We start from the raw sequence: 22578 nt of genomic DNA, 5'->3' as shown, positions 1-22578 counted from the left end.
TACCCTCAGGATAAACAAAATGGAAATTTAAGGATTTCATAAATGGTACCACGATCAGATGTCATGACATAGAATAATATACAGAATACTATCTTTCAAAGACATTTCCATACTCGCATACAAAAACATTAAAAGTTAATCATACATATGGGGCACCTGGGTGGCTCGGCTGGTTAAGCGTCCAACTTTGGCTCAGGTCATGGTCTTACAGTCTGTGAGTTCGAGCCCCACATAGGGAGGGCTCTGTGTTGACAGCTCAGAGCCTAGGGCCTGCTTCAGATTCTGTGTCTCCCTCTCTCTTTGCCCCTCCCCCACTCACACTCTGTGTCTCTCTCTCCCTCTCTAAAATATTCTAAAAAATTAAAAAACAAAAAGTTAATCACACAGAAAGCACACATAACCCATACCAAAATTTCTTTAATTTAGTATAATATGGCACTTTTCAAGGAATCAGTTGAAACAAATAATCAAGTCAAAATTTGTAAAAATTATGTTCTTAAAAAAAAAATTACAGGAGCGCCTATGTGGTTCAGTTGGTTAAGCGTCTGACTTCAGCTCAGGTCATGATCTCGCGGTTTCTGAGTTCAAGCCCCACATCGGGCTCTGTGCTGACAGCTCAGAGCCTGGAACCTGCTTTGGATTCTGTGTCTTCCTCTCTCTCTGCCCCTCCTCCACTTGTGCTCGTGCTCGCTCTCTCTCTCAAAAATAAATTAAAAAATGTAAAAAAAAATTTTTTTTTAATTACATTCTACCTTAAGACAAAGCCAAAAAATTAAGATGTTTTATTAGGACCAAAAAAAATGATTTTTCATATTTCTGTAATTTAAAATAAGGATCCACTTCACCTTTATACCTTTCTTATGGCATTTACCATGTAATACAGGATTCTTTAAGAAAGGGACTGCGATACTCACTTTTGTGTACAGAGCCAGGTATATAGCACATTAAGGGCTCAGTAAATATTTGATAGCTAAATCAAACAGAGAAATTGTCTTTAAAATCTCTCTACCCAGGAACTCCTTCAACCCATAAAGTTTGCAGACCCAGAAAGCCTTGAGAGGAAGAGATTCAAAAATAGATCTTCAATTAATCTTTTTTTTTCTAAGTTTTGGATTTTTTAAGTAATCTCTATATCCAAAATGGGGTTCAAACTCACAATCTGAGATCAAAAGCTGCATGCTCCTCCAATTGAATCAGCCAAATTTATAGAACACCTCATAGAAGTCATTTGATTTCTCTTTATTTTTTTTAAGCAGGCTCCATGCCCAAAGTGGGGCTTGAATTCACAACCCCAAGATCAAGAGTCTCATGATCTACTGGACTAAGCCAATCAGGCACCCTTCATACCCGTCATCTGAGCCCATTAAAATAAACTCCGGCTGGTAATCTGCAATTGCTGCTTTATCATATGATGTCCAGTGACATAAAAAAAGTAACATCTTACTAAACAGTTGCTTGCCAATCCTTCAGAGAAGCAGAACTGCATCTCACAAGTTACCATCTAAATTCTCAAAACTATTCAATGAAATTAGCAACATATAGTGATACAAAAACTAGGGAACTATAGCAAAATGAATGTATTTATAGAGCTTTAAATTTTCCAGAAAATGGTATTTCTAAATTCAAGCTATCAAACCAAGTACTTTACATTCCTTTTTGGATAAGAAATTCTTATTGTTGAGTAGCCAACTTTGTTTTCTTAACTAGAACATTCAAGAGAAAGAACATTTGAAACATTGTTGCTTCCAGCAGTGTTAGCAAGCCAATATTCTACTGCCACCTAGCACAGAAAAGCAGAACTACTACTGCTTATAGTTAACACAATGATGAAGACAAAAGACAAATCAATCTGAAAACATGTCAGAATAAGTCAATATTTCAGTCTCTTCTATTCAGGTCTCTTAATCTACACATTTCAAGACCAGATATTTTGCATTCTTTTTTAAAATCAAGTTAATTTATTATTTAGTATTTGCTCTCTGAACCGTATATGGGTGAAGTTCATTCTTAACACTGAAGTGTCAGTGAAGACAACTGCTTTATACATTTTTCAATTGTAAACTCAGACCAATAATGTATTAAAAAGTATCTTACACAGTAAAAATTTCTACGTTATATAACAAATGCAAAAACTCTATTGCAAACACAAAGCTCAAAATTTAAAAGGATTCTGAAAAAAAAATTTTAATAAAAATAAAAAGTATTCTGGCTTTTTCAGGGCGTCTGGGTGGCACAGTCAGTTAAGTGTCTTGACTCTTGATTTCAGTTCATGTCTTGATCTCACAGTTCATGAGATCGAGCCCTGTGTCAGGGCTCTGTGCTGACAGTTCAGAGCCTACTTGGGATTCTCTCTCCCTCTCTCTCTGCCCCTCCCTCACTCACACTTGCTACATCTCTCTCTCTCAAAATAAATAAATAAATAAGCTTAAAAAAAATTTTTTAAAGTATTCTGTTTTTTTCACAAGAATGAGGTATTAGCTACATTTCACAAGATAAATCTCAAAACAGAAGCTGAGGGGTGTCTGGGCAACTCAGTCAGTTAAACATCTGACTTTGGCTCAAGTCGTAATCTCATGATCTCATGGTTTGTGAGTTTGCCCCCCACATTAGGCTCTGTGCTGACTTGGAGCCTGCCTAGGATTCTCTCTCTCTCTCTCTCTCTCTCTCTCTCTCTCTCTCCACCTCCTCTACATATTCTCTCTAAAAAAAACACACACACACAGAAGCTGAAGATACCATTCTTTGATGATAAAAATTATGAGGGTGCCTGGGTGGCTTAGTCAGTTGAGTGCCAACTTCAGCTCAGGTCATGATCTCACAGTTTGTCAGTTCAAGTCCCACATCAGGCTCACTGCTGTCAGCACAGAGCCCACTTTGGATCCTCTGTCCCCCTCTCTCTCTGCTCCTCTTCTGCTCATGTGTTCTCTCTCAAAACTAAATAAAACATTTTTTTAAAAAGTATCACTACTGGGCAGTCAACTCAAATCATTTTACAAACATAATACCAAATATACTTTTAAGCTTCTGCTTTTATAAAAAAAAAAGAAAAGAAAAAGCTTCTGCTTTTACTATAAACACTCACCACAAATTTTCCAGGTTATTTGGAAACTAGGATTAAAATGTGCTTTAAGGGGCGCCTGGGTGGCTTGGTCAGTTAAGCATCCAACTTTGGCTCAGGTCATGATCTCACGGTCCATGAGTTCGAGCCCCGCGTCGGGCTCTGTGCTGACAGCTCAGAGCCTGGAGCCTGCTTCACATTCTGTGTCTCCCTCTCTCTCTGCCCCTCCCCTGTTCATGCTCTGTCTCTCTCTGTCTCAAAAATAAATAAACATTAGAAAAAAAAAATTTTTTAATGTGCTTTAAAAATAATATAAACAGGGCGCCTGGGTGGCTCAGTTAGCTAAGCATCTGACTTCAGCTCAGGTCATGATCTCACAGTTTATGAATTTGAGCCCCGTGTCAGGGTCTGTGTTGACAGCTCAGAGCCTGGAGTCTGCTTCAGATTCTGTATCTCCCTCTTGCTCTGCCCCTCCTGAGCTCGTGCTCTGTCTCTCAAAAATAAACATTATTTTAAAAAATTAAAATAATATAAACAAATGTTAAAAACCAAAAATATACACCAGAGTTTGCAAAATATTAAACTACTGGAATATTAAAAAGATTAAGTAGGGTATCCCTCAGCCAGAATTTAACATTTTCTACTTACATCATACCCCAAAACATCTCAGCAATACAATATTCATTAAAAGCCTCTGAAAAAAAGCTTTTACCCATGCTGAGTACAAGTGTACCAAATTCCTAATACTGAAAAATAGCATATAAAAATCACTCATGATAATTTTTTTTCTTTTTTGAGAGAGAGCATGTGAGCAGGGGAGAGGGGCAGAGGCGGGAAGAGAGAGAGAATCTTAAGCAGGCCCCACGTTCAGCAAGGAACCCAACCCGGGGCTTAATCCCACAACCCTAGGATCATGACCTGAGATGAAATCAAGAGTCGACACTCAACAAACTGAGCCACCCAGGCAGCCCATAAATAAATTTTTTTTAATTCAAATGAAGAAAATTATGTATTGTATACACCCCCTTGTGTTTTAAAAAAAAGAGGAAAGACTGCTGATGATGGGGTTCAGGGCATGCTACCCCAAAATACAGCTGGCATAAGGATTCTTGGAAAATGAAGTAGTTGGAGAAAAGGCAGAGCAGGAAGGTCTCTGACCTTCTCCCCCACTCCTTTCTCATGAAATAGGTCATAAAATCCACATGTGAGAGGTGCCCTCTCTATACCCAGAAGAAAGGAGCATCCTTATCTCCAAAGACAAAGAGATGTCAAAAAGAACCCTACAAACAGGCCTTGCTAAAGTTTACTCCAGTTTACTACAATTACCTCATACTCCCCTACTCCTCCTGTGACCTCTTCACCAAACCCAGCATAAAATACTCAGGTCTGTTTCTTTGGGTCTTCATTTCCTTATGAAAGCTCCTGTGTCATGCAAAACTTATATGAAATAAATTTGTATCCTTTTCTCCTGTTAACCTGTCTTTTGTCAGTTTAAGTTTCAGATGTGGCCAGGTCCCTAAGAGGATCAAGAAAAAAAACCTTTTTCTCCCACATGTTGACTAAACATAGTAGTATACTGTCCACATCAAAATAAAATTCCTGGAAATTAAAAACATGATCAAGTGAAAAATTCAATTAAAATGTTGGAAGATAAAGTTTAGGAAATCGATCAAAAAGTAGAACAAAGAAAGAAATGGAAAATAGAGAAAATAAAAGAAAAATTAAGGATTCAGTCTAGAAGCTCTAACATTCAAAATCAGAGTGCTAAAAAGAGACTAGAGAAAAAAAGAGGGGAAAAAAATCATCAAAGTAGGAATACAACATTTCCCAGAACTAAAGGTCAAGTCTCCAAATTCAAAGGGTCCACAGTGGCCAAGATAATGAAAGAAAAGAAAACCACAAACCAAGGACACTCAAGGAAATAAAGGATAAAAAGAAAATCCCAGGGGCGCCTGGGTGGCTCAGTCGGTTAAGCGGCCGACTTCGGCTCAGGTCACGATCTCGCGGTCTGTGAGTTCGAGCCCTGCGTCGGGCTCTGTGCTGACAGCTAGGAGCCTGGAGCCTGTTTCGGATTCTGTGTCTCCCTCTCTCTCTGCCCCTCCCCTGTCCATGCTCTGTCTCTCTCTGTCTCAAAAATAAATAAATGTTAAAAAAAAAAATTAAAAAAAAAAAAAAAGAAAATCCCAAAAGCTCACAGAGAAAAAGGTCGCAACTTCAAAACTGTGAGTCAATTTCACAACCTGGAAATACATTTTCAACCAAACTAGCAATTAAGTATGAGACTAAAGATACTTTTTTAAGACTTAAAAAGAAAAAGTGACCTCTCATATACCTTTTCTTAAGGAGGAACTACTTGAGAACATGCTTCAAGATCTGAGAAGAGACACAGAAAGCAAGCTGAGCCCAGCAAGAAGATAGAGCTACTTTATGGGTGCATCCTGGACTGTTCAGGTGATGTTCTGACAGCTAATAATTAGGCCCTAAAGACCAAGTCAGGAAACTTAAAATAGGGTCCCAAAGCAGTCCAATCCTCATTTAGGAAAGATATTATCATGATCGTAGTCAACTATATTCATGAGAAACCCCAACCTTGGGACCAGAGGTAAATTACTTTTGTGCTGTTTCTGTCCTTTCCTTTTAGTTCATTGTACTTAATAAGTAGACCTTTCCCTGCTTATCTTTCTATGTTCATGTTGTAGAGTGGGCTAGGAACCATTCTAAACTGCCTATAATCTGCATCAGTTGGCACACTCTGGCTGCCTTTTCAAAATGTAACCCCTGGCTTAATGTCTATATTCCTCAAGAACTATGTATTCCACAAGGGCAGGGACTATAGCTGTGATGCTTACTGCTGTATGCTGTATCCCAAGCACAGGGCATGGCATGTATTAAGATGCTTAATAATATCTGTGGTATACGTAAATGCACAAAAACGTTAACACTGGTTATGTAAACAGATAGTATGTTTTTACACATCTCACATTTCTAAACTTTCTTTAATGAGACTAAATATTTATAATAAAATTAATAAGGGAAAACATACAGGTAGCTCAACAAAAAACAAAAAAATTAAACCGAGCACTTCAGATGATACACATGAATTACATGATATACAAAACCTGTATTACCACAGGTCCTTTCTTTCCAGTCAATCTAATTCTCAAACAAATTATAAATTTTTACGGCTTCAAGAAGAGAAACAGAACCAGGGATTTAAAATAGAAATATATAAAATAGAAATATTTTTATAGCTTTTTACTATTATACATCTTTTTTTTTTAAGTTTATTTATTTATTTATTTTTAGTAATCTCTATACCAACATGGGGCTTGAACTCACAACCTTGAGACCAGAGTCGCATGTTCTTCCAACTGAGCCAGCCAGGTACCCCTTAAATATTTCATTTTTTTAAGTAACCTCTACACCCAACATAGGGCTCAAACTTAAACCCCGGGACCAAAAGTCTCATGCTCTTTCAACTGAGCCAGCCAGCTGCTCTTCAAGTCTTAATATTATATTATCTATAAGTTATTTTCCAATGTAAGTTTAAACCAGTTTTCACGTTGATAGTTTTTACTTGATTTGCAGGCTCATAACATTATGTTTTATATTATCTTATATTACATTAATAAACACATAAATTTCACATACTCTGAATATAAAAAAAATCCAAATTCAAATTCTATGTCTTATGAAGAACACACACTTAGTACCACGGAAACATTAAGGCTCATTTCTTATTTACCACAGATCTCATGAACCTAAAGAACAAGAAGAAAAGTTCCCCAAGAGGACAGAACACAAAATAATCCCTATTTCCAGCTTCCAGATTTTTTATCAAGTAACCAACTTCTAAACATAATTTGTATAGTATATTGTTTCAGGGCGCCTGGATGGCTCAGTCACTTAAGCGACCGACTTCAGCTCAGGTCATGATCTCCTGGTTCGTGAGTTCGAGCCCCGCATTGGGCTCTGTGCTGAGAGCTCAAAGCCTAGACCCTGCTTCGGATTCTGTGTCTCCCTCTCTCTCTCTGCCCCTCCCCTGTTCACACTCTCTCCCTCTCCCAAAAATAAATAAACATTAAAAAAAATGTTTTTATATAGTATATTGTTTCCAAATATTAAACAAGAGTTTAAGGGTAACCTGGGTGGCTCAGTTGGTTAAGCATCTGAGTCCTGCTCTCAGCTCAGATCTTGATCTCAGGGTTGTGAGTTCAAGCCCCACATTGGGCCCACACTGGGCACAGAGCCTACTTGAAATTTTTTTAAAAATAAAAAAACAGGGGCGCCTGGGTGGCGCAGTCGGTTGAGCGTCCGACTTCAGCCAGGTCACGATCTCGCGGTCCGTGAGTTCGAGCCCGGCGTCGGGCTCTGGGCTGATGGCTCAGAGCCTGGAGCCTGTTTCCGATTCTGTGTCTCCCTCTCTCTCTGCCCCTCCCCCGTTCATGCTCTGTCTCTCTCTGTCCCAAAAATAAATAAACGTTGAAAAAAAAAAAAAAATTAAAAAAAAAAATAAATAAAAATAAAATAAAAAAATAAATTAAAAAAACAGGAGTTTAAGAATAGATGTTTGAGACAGAAATCAGCACATTTTTTCTGTAAAGGTTCAGATAGTAAATATTTTAGGTTTTTTAAGGCCGTATGTCTGTCACAACCACTCAACTGTTATTGTAATAATGCAAATTGCTAAAGACAAAATGTAAATAAATAAGCATGTGACAAAAATGGCAGTGGGGTCACCTGGCTGGCTCAATCAATATAACATGAGACTCTTGATCTCAGGTTGTGGGTTCAAATCCAGCATTGAGAATAAAGACTACTTAAAAATAAAATCTTGAGCTTGGGTGGCTCAGTCGGTTAAGCATCCGGCTCTGGATTTTAGCACAGGTCATGATCTCACAGTTCATGGGATCAAGCCCCACATTGGGCTCCAGGCTGGCAGTGCAGAGCTTGCTTGGGATTCTCTCTCCCTCTCTCTCTGCCCCCTCCCATGCTCTCTCTCTCAAAATAAATTAATAAACTTAAAAAAATAAAAATAATAAAGTAACTTTAAAAAATAAAAATGGCTGCAGGCCAGATTCATCCCATGGGCCACAGTTTGCTGACCCCTGGCTTAGAATATTATACCTTCCAGCTCTCCCCATATAGATAAATGTGTAGGTTTCTCTCATGCTTATCTTTTTGATGGCAATCTCCATATTTAAGCACTAGCCACTCATTCACTTAGTCTACAGATTTTTACTACCACATGCTAGAAACAGTATTAGAAGTTAGGAATAAAAAGGTAAAAATAATGAAGTCCTGCCCTCTTAATGCTTACATTCCAACAGGGAAGTCAACAAATAAGCTAATACGTACATAATATAATTTCAGGTAGTACTGAGTATGAAGAAAAGTAAAGCAGTGTAAAAAGAGTAGGGGAGGAAAGATGAGACTCTTTGGATAAGTCAGGGAAGACCTCACAGAACAGCACTTTTAAGTAGAGAATGAATGAAGCAAATGAACAATCCATATGAATATCTGGCAGAAGATTATTACAGGCATATGGAGGAACAACTGCAAAGGCCCTGAAGAGTCAGAAAGCACCCGGCACGTTTAAATAAAGACAAGAAGACTAGTGTGGCTGGAAATGAGAAAATGTGATCAGAGAAACAGATACCGAGAGATCATAAAGACTTATGGACAACAGTAAAAGGACTGGATTTTAAATTTGATGTGAAGCCATGAATTTGGAATGGCTGAAAGCCAGAAACTAAGGAGATACAATGCATGCTTTAAAAGCATCACTGGTTTACTTGTCAATTACATCTCAATAAACCTTGGCAAGGGGAAAGGATCACTGGTAGCTATTAATCCATAAGCTATTGCTTGCATTTCAAGACTTCTAAAATAGGATCTAAACCTGTGTGCCTGGCTGGTTCAATCTGCAGAGCATGTAACTCTTGATCTCAGGACGGAGTTCAAGCCTCAGGATGGGCATAGAGTCTACTTAAAAAAAAAAGAAAAAAAGACCTAAACATATTTTTAAATTCAAATCATAGAAGAAAAGAGAAATAGATAAGTTAACTTTTGACCGTAACTTGACTTTTGTTGTATAGGAGTATGTCAACAATAGATAAAACCCAACAAAATTCTCATTAAAAATTTTTGTTTGGATGAAGCTAGAGAGTATAATGCCAAGCAAAATAAGTCAGTCAGAGCAAGACAAATACCACATGATTTCACTCATACGTGGAATTCAAGAAACAAAACAAATGAGCAAAGAAAAAGAGAGAGACAAACCAAGAAACAGACTCTTAACTATAAAGAACAAACTGATGGTTACCAGAAGGGAGGCAGGTGGGGAATGGGTGAAATAGGTGATGGGGATTAAGGAATGCACTTGTCCTGATGAGCACTGGGTAATATATGGAATTGATGAATCACTATACTGCACGCCTGAAACTAATATGTAACACTGCATGTGAACTACACTGGAATTAAGATAAAAATTTAATAAAATTTGTTTTTTGTTTAGTATGAAATTTCAGTGAGGGAACACAAAATTATCACCAACAGAGGGCAGTAGTGAACACAGAACATAAGTATACAAAAAGTGATCTAGCTTCAGTTAAGATCTTCCTCTAGAATTCCAGTAAACTAGAACAAGGAGCATCCCTGCAAGGTTAACAGCAGAAGCAAGAAATAGAGAATATGCAAATACATATCTAGAAGAAACTGAATTATAAATATAAACCAAAAAATAGGTTAAAATGGCAGAGTATTTATACACAATGTCATCTCCCTAATTAAACACACCACTCTCAATTCACTGGTTTCACTGCTCCTCAGAAGCTACCATAAATAAAGCTAGAGCAAATGAATGGCCAGCTTCATATATGTATAAGCAGAAGGAAGGTTTGCCCTTTTGTGAGCAATAGGTAATGCTCAAGAGGATCGATGTCCCAGCCACGTAGGGTAGGAAAGCTCCATCCAAGTGGAAAACAGAGACCACTACAAATGCCAGCAATCACTGCATTACATCTGGGCACAGTGTGAAGGTTAAAGGGAAAGAGTGCAGCTCAGGTTATCTGAAACAGCCTATAAATGAATGCAGGCAGCTGGCAATAAGGAGTCTAACATGTATACCTGCTGCCTATACCGTGCAGGGAGTTATGCATCCTTTCCTTTCTTTCCTCCAACCTCTGTTGTCCCTCTTCATTTTCACTTTCTTCACAGAACTGGATTCTCTATAGATGACTGAAAGCTATGGCACCAAATGAGATGAGGTACTACTCACTTTTATCCTCAGTTTGTTTCTCTTTGCTTAGACTCCTGCATTTTTTTAGTATTTTCCTCTCTGCTCTTCTAGCCTGCATGCTCTTCTAGCCTGCATGTTGAATTCAAGATAGCTGAAACTCTGTGGAGTTTCAAAGACAAAAGAAAAAAATGTTTTGACTTCTGTCATCTATATGTAAAAATGTATACCTTGACCACTTCAAACTCATTAGGATGGCTAGCATCACAAAACAAAAACAAAAATAACAAACTATCAAGTGTTGGCAAGGATATAAAGAAATCAGAAAGTCAGAACTCTTATGTACTGTTGGTGGGAATGTAAAGTGGTACAGCCACTGTGAAAAAAGAAAAATTACATATAGAATTACCATATTATCCAGCAATTCCACCTCTGGCTATATATCCCAAAGAATTGAAAGCAGGGTCTCAAAGAAATATCTGCACTCCTGTGTTCACAGCAGCATAATTCACAATAGTTAAAATATGGAAGCACCCCAAGTGTTCAAGGACATGAATGGATAAAGCAAGCGTGATATATACGTACAATGGAATATTATTCAGCCTTTAAAAGGAAGGAAATCCTGCCATATGCAACAACATGAACCTTGATGACATTATGCTGAGCAACATTAAGTCAGCCACAAAAAAGACAAATACTGTATGATTCTACTTACACGAGATACTCAGAGTAGTCAAAATCATAGAAATAGAGAGTAGAATGCTGGTTGCCAGAGACTTGGGGGGGGGGGATAGTTATGGAGAGTTATTGTTTAATGGGTATAGAATTCCAGTTTTACAAGATGAAAAGAGTTACAGATATGGATGGTGGCGATGGATGCACAACATTATAAATGTATTTAATACCACTGAACTGTACACTTTAAAATGGTTAAGATGATAACTTTTATAAGTATTTTGCTTAAGTATTTTATAAGTATGCCTTGCTTAAGAGCAGGAATTAAGGTTAACAGCAATAAAGAAATAAAAGGTTGCTTCATTTTTTTTCTTGACTCCTCCACCAATACTCCATATTGGGTACCACTATGCTATGGTCAAATTGGACTATTTACCATTTCCTGACCTTGCTCTACATTCTCCTAGAATGCCTGGAATGCCCTATACACTGCCCCTCACTTCAGTCTCTATTCTACACTTTATTCAAGAGCAGCAAAAATGGCATCTCCGAGAAACCTGTAATACCCCTTTCTGTCCACAGTTTACTCAGTCCCCTATTTCCAAATACTACAGCATCCTTGCATCATGACTGTTTGTGTACATTCTCTTTTATTGCAGAAGGTCATGCTCAAAGCCTTTTGTTTAAAAATCTTGTTTGCAGGACTCCTGGGTGGTTCAGTTGGTTAACTGAAGGTGTCCCAGTCTTGATTTCATCTCAGGTCATGATCTTATGGTTCTTGGGACCAAGCCCCGCATCTGGCTCTGTGCTGACAACACAGAGCCTGTTTGGGATTCTCTCTCCCTCTCTCTCTGCCCCTCCCCAATTTGTGCACTCTCTCTCTCTCAAAATAAATAATCATTTAATAAAATAAATAAATAATAAAAATAAAAATCTTTTTTGCGTATGTTTTCCTAAGAATTAGAGAGATGTTTATACCTCAGTGTTGCTTAAAAAGGTAAATGAATATTGGAACTAGATGTCACCTAGAACTAGATGTCATATAGTTTCAGTCCTAAGTCAAACAATCAAATGCTTTTCCCCTGGTTATCTCAATCAGTTATACCGAGGCTGTGTTGCAAAGCAAAGGCAAATCTTGTTCTACTCCCACCACTAAGTGAACCGTGCTAGCTCTTCAGCCCAGAATTACTCAGAAAACTGAAGTATTCCATCGTCAGGCAGAGGACTGAAAGGAGAGAGAGCAATACCTGGATATTATTCAGCAATATATTTAAATGAAAACAAGGAAGACAGTTTCTAGGCAGTGTCTTCTCTGGGTATCCTGCAATTTGTATCTCATAATCAAACAAAAGAATCAAAATATTGTCCACCCAGTGCTCGCTTCGGCAGCACATATACAAAATATTGTCCACCCAAAGACCAGCACCCCCAATGTTTGGAGCTTCTAAGACACTGGCTACACACATACTGTTCTTACTTCCTGGCCAGCAGTCAGTCATCCTCATCCCCCCCACAGGCCTAGCAAACACCTCAAAAACCCAGGTAAGAAGTCAAATTCTCTAGGAAACCTTTTCTGCTCACTTGGAGAATAAGATTGGATACAAATAAAAGGCATTCATTAGTGTTTATGTTATCAACTAAAATTACTCAGAATAGGGGTTCCTGGCTGGCTAAGTCGGTAGAGCATGCAGCTCTTGATCTAAGGCTGTGAGTTCAAGCCCCACATTGAGTGTGGAGATGACTTAAAAATAAAATCTTTAGGGGCGCCTGGGTGGCTCAGTCAATTAAGCATCAGACTTCTGCTCAGATCATGATCTCACAATTCTTGGGTTCAAGCCCCACATCAAGCTCTCTCTGTGCTGGCAGCTCAGAGTCTGGAGCTTGCTTTGGATTCTGTGTCCCTCTCTCTCTGCACCTCCCCTGCTGGCGCTCTGTCTGTCTCTCAACAATAAATAAATGTTTAAAAAATAATAAAATAAAACATTTTTAAAAATAAAATACGGGAAGCCTAGGTGGCTCAGTCTGTTGGGCATCTGACTTCAGCTCAGGTCATGATCTCACCGCTTCCGAGATGGAGCCTCGAGTCAGGCTCTGTGCTGACAGCTCAGAGCCTGGAGCCTGCTGAGGATTCTGTGTCCCCCTCTCTCTCTGCCCCTCCCCCATTCACACAAATAAATAAATGTTTAAAAAATAAAGTAGGGGCGCCTGGGTGGCTCAGTTGGTTGAGCATCAGACTTTGGCTCAGGTCATGATCTCTTGGTTGGAGAGTTCAAACCCCGCATTAGGCTCTGTACTAACAGCTCAGAGCCTGGGACCTGCTTTGGATTCTGTGTCTCCCACGTTCTCTGCCCCTCCCCCACTCTCATTCTCTCCCCCCCCCAAAAATAAAAATAAAAACATTTAAAAACTTTGAATAAATAAAATAAAATAAACAAAATTACTCAGAATGTCTAGGATCACACCTGAGATATCACTCCTAATATTTCCATGCGACAATGTGTGTACTTTTTGTGAAATAATTGCTTTGTTTTTTTTTTTCTGGATTCAAATCCTATACGCAAAAGCAGTTAAAAAAAGAAAAACACAACTGCCTTTTTAAAGCCTAAGCAGTTTTGAAACAAACTGATGCAAAAACAGCTGAAATTTCAACATTGCCTTTAATCAAAGTGCGATTTTAGACCAACTAGACTTAGACTCCCTGAGCCTGTTTCCTATTCTTTAAAATGAGTGTCCACCTAGGACAGTTCCTAACACATAGCAAGCCCACAAAAATCTAAAATCATTTTTATTGCCTATCTCTCGAGTATATTTTGGCACTGAATTCATTCCTATGACTAGTTCTCAGTCTAAACCAGTGCTGTTCAATATAGTGGCTATATGTAACCACTGGTCGCTTGAAATCTGGGTAGTACTAATTGATATGGGCTTTCAGTGTAAAATACACATAATATTTCAAAGACTTGGTGAAAAAATAAAATACCATATTAACATTTTGTATATCGATTACACAAAAAGATCATACTATGGATATACTGAGTCAAATGAAATAAAATTGATTTCATCTGTTTCTTTTTACTTTTTTAATGTTGCTTTTAGAAATTTTTAAATTATATATTTAGCTTTCATTATATTTCTATCGGACAGGTTGACTTACACTTTGACTTCAAGCTGGTCAATGTGCTCTCTTAACCATACAGTGCACTAGTTCACAGGGGTTCGCTCCAGCCAATCCACCCCCTATCCCAGCATACAGTGGCTCACTTAAACACTCCCCACTTCCACAACCCGGGAAAGCTGATTTAGCAGTTCTTTAATTTTTAATTTTAATCTGGAGCGCACAGATCAGCCGAGGCAACTCGAAATTGTTGCCCACACAACTACAGAGGAAAAGTTGAGGGAAAAACCCAGCGTCCTCTTCGGTGCGTGTTGGTCAACACTGCTGCGAGGCTGGGAGCTTGAGCAGAAAAGGGTCACCCCTAAGAAAGTGAGAAGGGGCGACAGGGCAAGCGCCTCGGATCTGAAGGAACATAACGTAGAGCCCACGGAGTGGAGGTGTCAGAAGGAAAGCCTTTTCAGCTTCTGGGGAACCAATCTGAGGATGGAAGGGAAGGAGCTGGGTTCCGTGGCCGCGGCAGGGAGGATCGATACCTTAAGAATCCCTCTCATCTTAGCCAGAAAGGGGCGGAACTCCTCCAGTGACACGTCTGGATAGAGCTGGCTCCGCAGCAGCTCTTCTGTGATGCCTTGATGCCCGTGGAAAGCTTCCTGGGCCAGGCCGCTCAGCAACCCGCTCAGAGGTTTGGAACCCTCAAGCTCGCCCGCCATGGTCAGCTGCAGCCCCGCCCCCCAGCAGCTGAGCGCAGCCTCGCTACGGCACCCGGGATGGGCCTAAATAGCCTGGGCAAAGGCGCGCGGGACGAATGAGGGCGAAATTCCGCCAGCGGTTGGTATTGGTAGCCAACAGATTTGCTCTGCAAAACCCATCGCCTAGGGCTGCCACCGTGGAGCTATCCATAAAGTTCCAGAAGAATCACTTTACTTCCGCTGATTCCCTTCATTACTCCAGGGCCTACTGAAAGGAAAGATCACTGGGTGAAGACCACCTGACATGGGGAACTATTCTATGAATGAAGGAGGTAGTTTAACTTTGGAAAGGCGGCATCTCATCCCAGGCCTTGCCAATCCACTAACTGAATAGGATCTATCACTCAGATGTAATCTCTGCCTGATCATTACCTGTCCACCTTTTGTCCAAGAAAATTTAACTAACGCCTAATAACATAATGTGTTTTCTAGGATTATTTGCCTTTATATATATGCGTGTGTCTTGTGTTTCCAGCTAGATCAGCGGCTCAGCTCCGATGCTCCTTTTTATAACATTCTGTTAACACCTTCTTTACAATCCTGAAATGAAATGCATAGGTTATATAATTTTGTACCCATATAGTTTCAAAAAACCAATATATTATTCACCCATGAGAAGGAATGAGGTACTGATACATGCTACAACATGCATGAATCATAAAAACATGTTAAGTGAGGGGTGCCTGGGTGGCTCAGTCAGTTGAGCACCCTGAACTCGATTTCAGCTCAGGTCATGATCCCAGGCTAATTGGATTGAGCCCCGGATATGATGCCACGCCAAGCATGGAGCCTGCTTAAGATTCTCTCCCTCTCCCTCGCTCTTGCTCTCCACCTCTGCCCCTCTCCCCCGCTTGTTCTCTCTGAAAGAAAGAAAGAAAGAAAGAAAGAAAGAAAGAAAGAAAGAGAAAGAAAAATAAAGAAAGAAAAAAGAAAGAAAGAAAAGAAAGAAAGAGAGAAAGAAAGAAAGAAAGAAAGAAAAGAGAAAGAAAGAAAGAAAGAAAGAAAGAGAAAGAAAGAAAGAAAGAAAGAAAGAAAGAAAGAAAGAAAGATGCCTAAGGCAAGGCAACAGCAAAAGAAAAGACTCTGAAGCCCTGGCTCAAATGGAAAATATGAAAACCTAGGACAGCCTTCCCAGAAAACAGGTTTCCTTTTCATTATGACCAAATAGGTTTACATTCTAAGTTCCATTAAGCAACTGGTCACTTCTCCTCTTACACTACTCCTTTTATGGCTCACAGACTTTTGATCTCAGGCAAGAAATAGGTGTTTTTTTTAAGATTTTCCATCTCTAAAAATGTTAAAATAAGAAATGTGGACTGAAATAAAGGGCAAACACAAGGGCCCCAAAGTTTTGCAATAAACTCTTCCTGTTCTCTGTCTCTACTCCACCTTTTCAAATTCTACTTTAATTACCATTCACTCTCCAATCAGCCAGCCACTCAACAGCTATTAGTGGAGAGTTTTGTGCCAGTCATTCTGCTAGGCTTTAGGGGATACAAAAATGAATGTCTGTATCCTAAAATCTTACATTCTGGTAAGGGAAGATGATATATAAATGAAGGGGAGCAGAATATGCCACCCTAAAATATGCCATTTTGGCATAAGGATTATTTTGAGCTAAAGGCAGTGAGAAGAAACAGATATAAGAAAAGCTTCTGGCCCTATTTGCCTAAAAGCAGGATGTAAATTTTCAAAGGTGTCCCACCTCTGTCTACCAGGAAAGACAAAAGTTAATTGCAGGAGACAACTGTAGGCTTTACTAACGAAGAAGGCATGGAATTAAAACTGGCTAACAAATCTTACTCTTCTTTCCTGTGCTTTTCCTGGACATCTCCCCATAACAGGCCTTCCTTACAACTTTCTTTCTTTTGTCTTTAGTTGAAGATGGTATATAAATTGGAGTTCTAAGCCATCACTTTGAGTTACTCATTTTTCCCTGGGTATCTCACATGTATACATTAGGGATACATGTTAATAAACTTGTTTTGTTTTTCTCATTAATCTGTCTTTTGTTTTAGGGGTCCCAAATAAGAACTTACAATAATAAAGGGAAAATTATTTTTTTACCCCTCTACTTAAACAAATGATTAAAATACAATGAACTAAGGGTTGCTACTACTCAGTACCTAGAAGTAACTATCAGATTTGGTAGTAGAAAAAAGAAAATTGATTAACTCAGCTTGTGTAGATCAAGGAATGGCTTAATGGTGAATAGTGTTAAAGGAGCTAATCAAGAGGACATGATACTAGTTGACCCATGAGCTGGACCTGGAATATGAGAGTCTCCTCACCCACTCCCCTGTCCTTGGAATGTACATTCTGCCAGTTCCCACAGGGGGAGCTATTCCAAGGACATAGTCTATAGAGAGTAAGGTGTTGTTCAGACCATCTAGATGGTATATGTGACTGAGCCCAATTAAGGCCTCTATATAAACTTTAAATTATTCATGCAGAGATCTGCTTATCTTGCAGTCATCCAAGACAAGCCTCATAAGTAAGTTCCCTTGCTTATTAAAACTGCCACCTACCAGTTTTGAGTGGTCTGCCTTTTTATTCAGTCTCTCCTGCCCTCCATGTATGGGACCTGGTCTGAGATTTCACCCAGGAAGCTCCAAAGGCTGCAAACCAACAAAAAGCCAGACATGTTGCAGGGGAAACAGCATGTTCCTATATATGGAGACATGAAACAGAGTGGTGTTTTGAGGTACACTATGAACCCTATAGTGCAACAATAGGGTTCAAGATATTCTACCCCAAAATATGGAACTTTGGCATATTGAATATTTGAAGAAACGTGAGAAACAAAACTTGGAAATAACAGGTACAGGAAGGACTCCCTGATCTCCCCCCTTCTCTTGTGAAGCAGGTCAGAAGACTCTCATGTGAGAGTTGCCCTCTCTATACCCAGAGCATTATTATCTCCAAAGATGGAGGGATGCCAAGGGGACTCTGAACAAACAGGTTTGCTGAGTTTTCCCAATTTACAACCCTTAGCTCATACCTTTTTGTCGTATCACATTTTTTTCCCACAACTTTCCATTCTTCATCAAATCTAGCATAAAAATACTCAGGTTTAACCACTTCTTCAGGTCTTCATTTCCTTATCAAGTTTCCATGCCACATGAAACTTATATTAAATAAAGGTGTATGCTTTTCTCTTGTTAATCTAGCTTTTGTTACAGAGCCCCAGCCAAGGAGCTAGAAGGGCAGAAGGAAAAAGATATTTTTCCTCTTCTAGAGTAACAAGAGTAGAATGAGGAACCTATGGGAATAAATCTGGAAAGATAAACAGCCTGTGTCACAGAGATGGAAAGTTTACACATAATGCTGACTTTTATACTTGGTCATTGAGGATAACTGAACAGTTGTAAGCAAAGGAGTAATAGGAAGATCAGATTTGCCGGTTTTTTTTTTTTTAATGTTTATTTATTTATTTTTGAGAGAGAAAGAGACAGAATCCCAAGCAGGCTCCATGCTGTCAGCACAGAGCCCAACACAGACTCGAACTCACAAACCATGAGATCATGACCTGAGCTGAGGTCAAGAGTCAGACACTCAACCCACTAAGTCACCCAAGCATCCCCAGATTTGCATTTTTAAAAGATTCCTCTATGTGGCAGTGTGGCAAATAAATTGAAGGAGCAAGGAAGGCCAAGGCTACAGTATCACAGTAAGCAAATAGATGTTGATATGGGTCTGATCTAAGGCAGTGACACTTAGGATAGAGAATATAAGAAAGATTCTTGATTCAAAGAAGGTAAAATTTGTAGGCTTTGGATGAGGGAAGAGAGGAAAAAATGAAAGGAATGATTCCCAGTTTCTGATTTAGGTGACTGAGTTGTAGATGATGGTCTGGAGCATACAGGGGCTCAATTTATTCATGTGCTAATCCTCCACATAGCTTGTGTATCCTTATATCCGTCAATGAGCTTTATGAATCAAGTGGCACCTGGGTGGTTCAGTCAGTTGAGTGTCTGATTCTTGATTTTACTCAGGTCATGATCCCAGGGTCATGGGATCCATACTGTGAATGGAACCTGCTTAAGATTCCCTCTCTCTCTCTCACTGCCCCTATCCCCTACTGGCCTTCTTCTCTCTCTCTCTCTCTCTCTCTCTCTCTCTCTCTCTCTCTCTCAAATAAATAAATAAATAAGTTAGTTTGGGGGCACCTGGGTGTCTCAGTTGATTGAGCATACAACTCTTGGTTTTGGCTCAGGTCATGATCCCAGGGTGGTGGGATCAGGCTCCACACTGAGCATTGAGCCTTCTTGAGATTCTCTCTCTTTCCTTCTGCCCCTCTCCCCTGCTCATGCTCTCTCTCTCTCAAATAAAAAATAAAAGAAAAAATTTAAATGAGTTGCGTGAATCAAAATAACTATCATAGCAAGCATTTGGAATGAGATTGCCACAGAATAAAACTCTCATTCTGCATTTTGAAATATTTTAATTCAGGAGTGTCTGGGTGGCTCAGTCAGTTAAGTGTCTGACTCTTGATTTGGGCTCAGGTCATGATCTCACAGTTTGTAAGTCTGGGCCCCACATCAGGCTCTGCACTGACAGCATGGAGCTTGCTCGGGATTCTCATTCTCCCTCTCTCTCTCTCTCTTTTTTTAGTTTTTTAATGTTTATTTATTATTTTTGAAGGAGAGAGAGAGCAAGGGAGGGGGGGGGCAGAGAAAGAGGAAGACACAGAATCCAAAGCAGGCTCCAGGCTCCGAGCTCTGAGCTCCCAGCACAGAGCCCGACCTCACAAATGGTTCCCATCATGTCCCCATCACCATTTCAACAAATACCAACACATTGCCTATCTTGTTCCAACTCTATTCTCATTTACTTCCCCCTTACTATTTTGAAAAATCCCAGATATAACTCTTTATTGGTAAATATTTCAGTATGCTTCTCTAAAAGAGACACTTAAAAAACCCACAATTATTCCACATAAGGATATAACTTTCTTAGTAGTTGTTAAATATAAATCTATATTCAAACTTCTGTCTCACAAACTTCATATTTTTTAACTGTCTGAGTATTTAAGTATTGACTAGCCAGCAAGCAACAATTAGTTTTCTTCTCCTTTGCACTAGTTTGTTACTGAGACCATGGTTAAGCCCTATTTTACTAAGCCATATTGCTTGTATCATATTTTTAATTTTTTAAGTTTATTTACTTATTTAAGCATTCATTGCACCCAACACGCAGCTCGAACTCAGAACCCCCAGATCAAGTGCCACACACTCCCCTGACTGAGCCATCCTTGTGCCCCCTTCTTTATTTATCTGAAGTCTCTTTTAATCTATACATTCCCCTTCCATCTTCATGGTTATTTTCTTTTCTTGCAATTTATTTGCAGGTCATTTTTCCTGAAGAGTTACCCACATTCTATATTTTATTGATTGCACCCTCATGGTATCATTTTTAAAAACTGTATTCTGGGGCACCTGGTTGGCTCAGTTGGTTGAGCTACCAACTCTTGATTTCATCTCAGATCATGATCTCATGGTTCATGAGATCAAGCCCTGCATCAGGCTCTGTGCTGACAGTGTGGAGCCTCTTGGGATTCTCTCTCTCCCTCTCTCTCTCTGCCTCCCTCGTGCTCTTTCTCTCTCCCTCAAATAAACTTAAAAAAATAAATAAAAATAAAAACTATATTCTATCCTTGTATGTTCTATTAACCTGTAAATTAGAAATTAGATCTAGGGAGGTGTCTGGGTGGCTCAGTCAGTTAAATGTCTGACTCTGGATTTTGGCTCAGGGCATGATCTCACAGTTCCTGAGTTCGAGTCCTGCATCGGGCTTACTGCTGTTGGAGCAGAGCGGGCTTCAAATCCTCTGTCCCCCTAGCTCTCTGCCCCTCCCCCACCTGTTGTCTCCCTCTCTCTCTCTCTCAAAAATAAATAAAACATGAAAAAAAATTATAAAAAAATTTTTAAAGAAAGAAATTAGATCTAGGAACTTGATTAGATTCAGGTTCAATTTTTTTTTCCAATGGGAAGTACCGTTTTGTGTTGTGCCCGACATCTTGATGCCCAAAACAACAATCATTTATTTTTCCCACAAATTTGCAGTATTTATAGCTCTTGATAATACCACAATAGTTAAACATTCCTATTTTTAAACAGAAAATCTGGTTTACTTACAACAGGCCATGAAGCTTCTAAGTTTGCCAGGCACCCCCTTTTGGTTTTTCCTCTTCCCATTTTCAGACAGGGATTTTTTTCACTGGGAAGCTTACAAAGTGATAAAAATGTGAACTAGAAATCCTTCAGGAAAAATTAGGAAAATCAAAGTATATTTAAGGAAAACAAGCCTGTGCTTCATGTAATGTTGTAAGGTAAACAAAAAAAAAGTTTGATGCGAGCAATATGGCTGAGGAAAATAGGGCTTAATTGTGGTCTCAATAACATAAACTAATGCAAGGGAGAAGAAAAATAGATAATACATAATAACTATTGTTTTCACACCAAAGTTTTTACCATTGTCTTTTGTGTGGAAAGAGGGAATATATACACATCCTTCCCTCCTTTTCCAACTCCTGCCAGTGCCTCGCTCAGTCTTGTTACTAGGGGCTTAGCAAGTGGTTCAGTATCCATCCTAGAGAAGACAATCCTCATCTGGATGATTGGCTAAGTGTTACTATTTTATAAAATCTACTTTACAAATCATTAAAGAATCTCCATAAGGCTATTACTATTGTCAACATTCTCACACTTTGTGTCTGCTTGGATCTGATAGGATTTTTTTTCAATATTTTCATCCTTCACTATTAACAGTGCTTTGCATAGGATACAAAAGTTTGCATATATTAATACTTACTTTAATCCAATTCTAATTAGGAATTAATGTACATCAACACTTTTCAGCAATCAAATCTTCAGCATTGATCTATTGTATAAGTCTGGGGTAGGGGGGAGCGAAGTAATTCCAATTTGTTACAGAAAAAGAAAAAAATATATTTATAACTTGAAAACTTTAGCATAATCAAAGCAATTGTCTTACTCATGGAGACTGTCCCAAAAAGCTAGTAATGGCATCTTCCAAATTCTGCTCTGTCCATTACAGCTAATAGGTCTACTCCTTACACTAATAAAATTGGTAGAGTTTAACCCTTTAGAGATCATGTAATTCAATCCTATTATACAGCTGAGGAAAATGAGACCCAGAAAACAAATGACTTGCCTAAGATCACGTAACCAATTAGTAGCAGAGTAGAAGAACTCAAGGCCAGGATTTTAGATCCCCAAATTTATGCTATTTCCATCATCACACAACAGTTGTCTCAACAAGTAATCATAGGACATTTATGGCTACATAGAAAAAGTCTGTTTTTGTTTTTTTGTTTTTAGTTTATTTTGAGAGAGACAGACAGCACAAATGGGGGAGGGGCAGAGAGAGAGAGAGAGAGAGAGAGAGAGAGAGAGAGAGAGAGAATCCCAAGCAGGCTCCACAGTCAGCACAGAGCCAGATGCCATGCCGGGCTTGAACACACTACCGGTGAGATCATGACCAGAGCTGAAATCAAGAGTGGGGGGCTTAACCTACTGAGCTACCTGGGTGCCCTGAAGTCTGGTCCTTTTAAAAGAGAAGTCAGCATCAAAAGCATACAGCTCAGAGAGCACCCAGGAAGACTTATCTTCTAGGGCTAATTTCCTGAATGCGTGTGATCACAGAATTAAATACTACTCTGGAACCTATCCCAAGCAACCGCCACTTTATGGAAGGTTAATAATCACTTGTGAATAAACAT

General features: G+C 39.2%; 1 protein-coding gene across 1 annotated transcript in view; it reads right to left on the bottom strand.

The window, feature by feature from the left end:
• Positions 1-14795, bottom strand: part of COMMD1 (copper metabolism domain containing 1) — a 183839-nt gene extending 169044 nt beyond the window's left edge. The window contains exon 1 of the mRNA XM_047068885.1: positions 14619-14795. Within this exon, the coding sequence (XP_046924841.1) occupies positions 14619-14795 (177 nt within the window). The remainder of the gene's footprint in view (positions 1-14618) is intronic.
• Between the last annotated feature and the right edge of the window lie 7783 nt (positions 14796-22578).

Source organism: Lynx rufus, unplaced genomic scaffold (genome assembly GCF_022079265.1).
Source record: "Lynx rufus isolate CCGP_SWC_20201006 ecotype Redwood Valley unplaced genomic scaffold, mLynRuf1.p SCAF_8, whole genome shotgun sequence".
NCBI lineage: Eukaryota > Metazoa > Chordata > Mammalia > Carnivora > Felidae > Lynx > Lynx rufus.
This window is presented reverse-complemented; position numbering and strand designations above follow the sequence as displayed.